Source organism: Thalassophryne amazonica, chromosome 2 (assembly GCF_902500255.1).
Source record: "Thalassophryne amazonica chromosome 2, fThaAma1.1, whole genome shotgun sequence".
NCBI classification, from domain to species: Eukaryota; Metazoa; Chordata; class Actinopteri; order Batrachoidiformes; family Batrachoididae; genus Thalassophryne; species Thalassophryne amazonica.
In genome coordinates this window covers 58,788,813-58,795,727 of record NC_047104.1, presented here as the reverse complement: position 1 = coordinate 58,795,727, position 6,915 = coordinate 58,788,813, and the positions used below count along the sequence as shown (strand labels likewise).

Below are 6,915 nucleotides of genomic sequence, written 5' to 3'. Positions count from 1 at the left end.
CCCAAAATAGGTGGAATCCCCAAACCAAGAGAGAAAACTGAATTTTGCTGCATGCAAGAAACAACAATGAAGTTCTTCAGACTTTATATTGCAGATCAAGTATGCTCATAATCATTAATCAGAATTGATGTTATGACCTTTATAACTGTTGATACATTGCAAATCTAGTTTATAAGAATGCTACAAAAATAAAATGGCTTTTAAGCAAATGTTAATTTTGGATTTGAGATGTTGAATATATATTTAAATGTAGCTTTTACTGACCAATAGTTCTGAAGAGCCTCTTGGTAGACAATGTTCCTTGTCCTTCTGTCAGGAAAGTGGATATACAGCTGATTGGGGTTACCAGCTCTGGAGCATCTGACTAACTGTGGAAGATCGCAGTTTCTGCCATATTCAGGCCAGCCACATTATCAGCAAAAGTAGTGGTTTCTTTTTGCACACTTTGAGGCATTCCATCTTTAAATGATGTAAATGTTGCCTTGCATATTTCTTAAAGTTATGCATTCATTGGTATATTTAGACAACAAACAATCTTTTCAATTGTAAAAAAAGAGGTTTGACCACTAAAAACAGTTTGAGCCATGAAACATTAACATACCAAAACTATTAGATCAACCCCAAAGCTAGTGCACTATTATAATAGGACAGCAGGTTGTGAAGAGCTGATAAATAACAAAATTTAATTTATGATATTGACATCATAATGAGCAGCCTATATACAACGTGCCATTGGAGAACACAGGCTCTATGCCCCCATACTGGCTGATTGAAAGGGTGCTGCCCCATCAGCAGTTAGAACTACATCACTTTTTCAAATGATCTGCAGAGTGCCATTATGATACAGAAAACATACGTTTGCCTGATACATTATGATCAACGCTAGGCAAGTGATACACATCATGTACACTCTACACCTTTATTTTTAGAAAATGTGCAAATGTTTATGGTTCAACGGTATGTATCAGATTATTGTTAATATTGTTGTCTTCATATAAATTTTTTTGTTTGAAAATAGTACCAGGTTGTAGCCCATGTCATGGTGGTTCAGAATATGTAACTTTGGGGAGTTCACCTTTTGTAGTTTTAGAGCCTATTCCGGACAGACAGAAAGACAAAAGTAGCCATTTATGTATATACGATGTGGTCTAACAAAAGAAGTATAGAATTTTACCAGTGTTTCACCATCTGCATACGTGGTATAACATTGTACCAAATCTATTGAATCCAGTCAAATCTTCTCAAATTCAAAGTGAGTTTAATTGTTAATATTTCAGATCTCCCTGCTTTGATATTGAACATACTCAGCATCACAACTCCAAAAAAGTTACTTTCAAATATATAGATTAACAGTGTGTGGCTCTGTTACCACTGAGGAACTCTTGGACACATGTTTGGGTGTCTCTGGGTGAGTCACTTGGGTACCCGTGGTACTCTTGGGCATTGATTCATGGTGCAGAGATGGGCTGTTGTTGTTTGGTGGTCCTGGGGGGAGCATTTGGGGGTTGGTTATGTAGTGTTGGTGGTGGGAGGGGTGTGCTGAAGGACGACCCCTTCCAGTTATTATGAGTCACCCTTCAGAAACTTGCAGTTGGTGCTGGGGAATGCCTAGCACCACTGAGGGGGCCATGGCCTCGGCTGGTGTTCTGGTCTTATGCGGGGCATTGGTCAACTCGGGCTGTGAGGTTTTGAACCCTGTCTGATGTCAGACGTTAGGTCTGTATCCTGTATCTCATGCTCACAGGGGTCGTTTGCTCCCATGTGCACCTGTACCAACTTTTATGAATCATGTTGTTTTTGACTTTACTGTGTATTTTCATAAAACACATAAAATCACAAAATTGAACATGAAATGACACTTGATGCGGTGTTCCTATTGTGGTAGAGAATGACTGGGTTTTAAAAAGCACTCTTCATTTTTTCCCTACCATGCCAGCTTTTGTGGTATTGCTATTGTTGAATCTGTAGGACTTGAATCCATACAGTGAATTAACCAGCTAAAAAACCTCACACTGCTTCTGCCTTAGCAACCTTTTTCAACAACCATATCATACATACTGTTTCATCATTTTTCTCTAACTTTGTCTTTTCCTTTTTCCTATTACAAGGTTTACTGGGACTTGACCATGCTGCTTCTGATGGTTGGTAACCTCATCATCATCCCTGTGGGTATCACATTCTTTAAGGACGAGCACACGCCCCCCTGGATTGTGTTCAACGTGGTCTCCGACACGTTCTTCCTCATGGACCTTGTGCTCAACTTTAGGACAGGTATTGTCAAGGAGGACAACACAGAGATCATCTTGGATCCACAGCAGATCAAGATCAAGTACCTGCGGAGCTGGTTCGTGGTGGATTTCATCTCCTCTATACCTGTGGATTACATTTTCCTCATTGTGGAGACACGAATTGACTCTGATTTTTACAAGACGGCTCGCGCCTTGCGCATTGTTCGCTTTACCAAGATTCTCAGCTTGCTGCGACTCTTGCGCCTCTCTCGGCTCATTCGCTACATCCACCAGTGGGAAGAGGTAGGGAAGTGCTCCTCTGTGTTTCTGCGTGTGTGCTTGAGCGAGAAACCACTTATGTGTGAATGATAGTAGCTGATGTTTGTGTTGATGGATGAGTATTCCTACTATAGAGTGTTTTCACATGACCTGACAAACCCGGAAGTCGGCCATCCCAGAGATATAGGTTTTTCCACTCCACTAACCCTTTTGTTTACCATTCTCAATAGAGACTGGTAAACGTTAGATTGCGACAAACATATTTGTCGCAATCCAGTGGTATCATGGTGAATTATTGTCATGTCATCGGCTGCCACAGCGAGATGGACCTGCATTACTATAGATTGCTGAAGGTGATAAGGGCATATCTTGGGAAAAACTCAGTGAATAAAGGAGATGTGTATGGCTTGCATAACTGCAACAAATGTTTGATGGGAAAAACTTGGTGAACAGCTGTGTATGTTCTGCACATTTTGTATAAAATAAGATGAACATTAGGTTTAAGATTAGATAGAACTTTATTAATCCCTTGGGAAGACTCCCTCAGGGAAATTGAGGTTCCAGCAGTATTGTATAGCAGCACACAGGGTAAGAAGCACACACAGCATCAAAAGTGAAAGTAATAAAAAAAAAAAAAACATTGCAAATATAAATACAAATACCAGACATACTGATCACTACTGGTTCACTGGCTATGAATGTTCCTCTCCTTCCTGTCCTCTGTCTTCCTGTTACTCCTCCTCCCACTGAGTGAGGACTTGTACGGTCTGATGGCCTGAGGGATAAAGGAGTTTTTCAGTCTGTTGGTCCTGCACTTGGAATGGAGCAGACTGTGGCTGAAGAGAATCCTCTGGTTGATGATGACGGTGTGTAGAGGGTGACTGGCATTGTCCATGCATGTGAAAGGAAAGAAGTTTTTGATTCAGTTGCTGAGAGAGAGAGAGAGAGAGAGAAGTGCAAATTTTTGATCTGTTTGATAGAAATAAAATTATGAAATTGTGATTTGGGGAGGTGATGGTCTAGTGGTTCAAGTGTTGGGCTTGAGACTAGGGGACCCTTGGTTCAAATCCCAGCCTGACCGGAAAATCACTAAGGGCCCTTGGGCAAGGTCCTTAATCCCCTTGTTGCTCCCGGTGTGTAATGAGTACTTTGTATAAAGTACATTATTTGATTTTAAATTAACATAAAAAATGACCAGTAGAGGAAGAAAAAAGATAAAAGTACATGTGATCAGATCTGTCTCACTACACATATTGTACATGTGTACAAACTATAGCCAGCCTACCTTAGCTTCCATCAGGTATTTGTCCCCCATGAGCCACAAACAAACTGATTATACGATACGCATCCAAGCTTTTATAGTTTTTCAGGTCTGCTAATGTATAGAGACAAGGTGAAAATAATAAATAATTCACTATGTTCATGTGCGTAACACTAGGCAGTGAACTCCCACTCTCTGACCATGCACATGATGGCATTTTGTATGGATCTTTACCACCAATTATACTCCTCTTCATCTTGTATCGCGACCGTGCTTCACTGCTTCGTCCGTCTCTATATCTCATGGCTCTCTCATAAAGTTTTGTATCGTTTTTGTGAACTTTTGCCATCTGAGAGAGTAGAATGTGTGCTTTTGCGATGTCTTGTTTACTCAAAAGTGCCTCTGAGATGGCCAAGCATCACGCGTATAATCCTGACATCAGTGAAAACACTCTATTGGAGTGGCATGGAAAATATCAAGATAACTGCGGATTGACACTGTACCAGCTGGTTGTGATCACGCTGGCTAAAAATAAAACATTTCCTGAATCCACTTATAAACCGAGTAATATTTCCACTGCAGAACTGTCAATCTTACCCTTTATCCTGAAAAGAAATAGGGATCAATGTTGCTGGTGATTACATGCATCCTTGAAGAGATGAAGTGGCACTTTGCTGAACTTCAGTCTGTACTAAGTTGATGAAGCATGGATGTTAATTAACATATTTCTCTGTGTGCCTGTCTAGTTAGCAGTGGGACCAAAGGTCCCAGAGAGGCACTGCTGCAATACAAGCATGATTATAATTACTGTAATAATTAGAAAAGTCTCCATTACACTCAATAGATGGATGTTGTTTAGTCTTGGAGGTAAAAAGTGCAAAGTGAAGTATCTGGAGTGTACAGTTAACACGGCAACACGTCGGATAATTTGAGACAATCAGGACTGCACAGTCTGCTGTTTTTGTCTACAAAATAATTGCGGAAAAATAGGGATGTCCTGATCAAGTTCTTTTTTTTTTTTTGGGATCTGATATTTGCACATTACAGGATAATACACCTGTACAGGGCACACTGCAAGTACATTAAAGTAAATCCAGTGTATATGTTTGACAACTGGGTAGCTTTGCAGTACATTAAAAATACGTATCTGCAATTCAAGCTGGTCCTTAGTGTTTTAAAATAAAGTAAATAAATTACTTTTTTTTATATATATACGAGTATATATGGCCATTATCGTTTCCACTTTGTACAGCACTGCAGTAGTACGTCAAAGAAAGAGGGATGTGATAATTACTTTTACTTCTGACCTCTAAGTGTCAGTAATGTTAGTTAAATCTGTGTTAAAATGGAGAAAGAGAAAGCAGAAGAACAACCAAGAACGGATGGTACAAACAAAATTCTACTGTAGAATCAGAATGCCTTTTATTGTCATTATACATTGGTACAACGAGATTAGGGCCATCCAGTTGCAGTGCAATAAAATAGAATAAAAATAGTGCAAAAAAAGATAAAAATAGTGCAAGAATATGTATCAAAAACAAGATAGAAAGAAAAATTCAACAATGTAAGGAAAAATATATATACAGTTGACACTAGTGCAAGGTGCAGCTAGGATATAAATATATTACACAGAAATGTATATTGTCCATGGGTGATTGGGTTATTGCACATGGTTAGTATTGCATGAGGAGGATCAGTGCACTGTTTTTCAGTCTGTTTGTTTTTGTCCTTGTGAGCCTGTAGTGCCTCCCTGAGGGCATCAGGTCAAACAGGGCAGAGCCAGGAGATCGCTTTGGCTCTGCTGAGGCAGTGGGAGGTGTAAATGTCCAACACGGAGGGGAGAGGGTGGCCGATGATCTTCTGTGCTGCCTTAACAACCCTCTGCATTCTCTCCCTGTCAGCAGCGGTGGAGCTGCCAAACCATACTGTGATGCAGTATGTCAGCAGGCTCTCAATGGATGAGCGGTAGAAGGCCAGCAGCAGGTCAGTGTTGAGGTTGTACTTCCTGAGGAATCTCAGGAAGTGTAGCCGCTGCTGAGCCTTCTTGAGGATAGAGGAGATGTTGTTGGACCAGGAGATGCAGTCTGAGATGAGAACGCAGAGATACCTGAAGGTGTGGCCCCTTTCCACACGCTTGCTGTTGATGAGAAAGGGGGCAGGGTCGGTGCAGTGTTTCCTGAAGTCAGTGATGATCTCTGGTCTTCCTAGTGTTCAGAGCGAGGTTGTTCTCTGAGCACCAGGCTGCCAGCTGCTGGATCTCCTCTTTGTAGGCAGCCTCATCACCTCTGGAGATGAGACTGGCCACTGTGGCATCGTCTGCAAACTTGACAATAAGGTTGTTCTTGTGGGCCGGTCTGCAGTCATAGGTGTAGAGGCAGTAGAGGAGGGGGCTCAGCATGCAGCCCTGTGGAGAGCCGATGCTCAGCGTGCGGGTGGAGGAGAGGTGAGGGCCGAGTCTCACAGTCTGGGGACTGTTGGAAAGAAAGTCTTTAATCCAGGCGCATGTGAGAGGGTGGAAGCCGAGAGTGTCCAGTTTTGTGGTGAGTCTGTCCGGGATTATTATGAAGGCAGAACTATAATCCACAAAGAGCATTCGGATGTAGCTCTGCGGCTGCGCCAGGTGGTTTAGAGCAGAGTGGAGAGCTACGGCAATGGTGTCCTCTGTGGATCTGTTTGCCCTGTATGCAAACTGGTGAGGGTCGATGGGGGGAGGTGGTCCTTGATGTGCTGAAGAACCAGTCTCTTAAAGCACTTTATGATTACCGGAGTGAGGGCCACTGGGCGGTAATCATTCAGGCTGGTGATGGGAGACTTCTTCGGCACCGGGATTATGGTGGAGGTTTTCAGGCAGGACGGGATGACTGCTTGGTCCAGGGAGAGGTTGAAGATCCTGGTGAAGGTGGGGGCAAGCTGGTTGGCACACGCTCTGAGCACCTTGCCAGGTACTCCGTCTGGGCCAGCTGCTGTTCGTTCACGGTGCTCAGCAGGAGAGAGAGCGCTGTGTGGAATATACACAGCAGTGATGATAACAACAGTTAGCTCTCTCGGGAGGAAAAAAGGCCGGCACTTTACAGACATGTACTCGAAATCTGGGGAGCAGTGACTGTCTATGATTGTCCCATTGTTGCACCAGTTATCATGCACATA

At 42.4% G+C, this 6,915-nt stretch overlaps 1 protein-coding gene across 1 annotated transcript in view; it reads left to right on the top strand.

Moving 5' to 3' along the window:
* The first annotated feature begins 2,096 nt into the window (after positions 1-2,096).
* LOC117524694 (potassium/sodium hyperpolarization-activated cyclic nucleotide-gated channel 1-like) overlaps positions 2,097-6,915 on the top strand; it is a 223,252-nt gene continuing 218,433 nt past the window's right edge. The window contains exon 1 of the mRNA XM_034186516.1: positions 2,097-2,531. Coding sequence (XP_034042407.1) covers positions 2,127-2,531 — 405 coding nt within the window. The 5' untranslated portion in view covers positions 2,097-2,126. The remainder of the gene's footprint in view (positions 2,532-6,915) is intronic.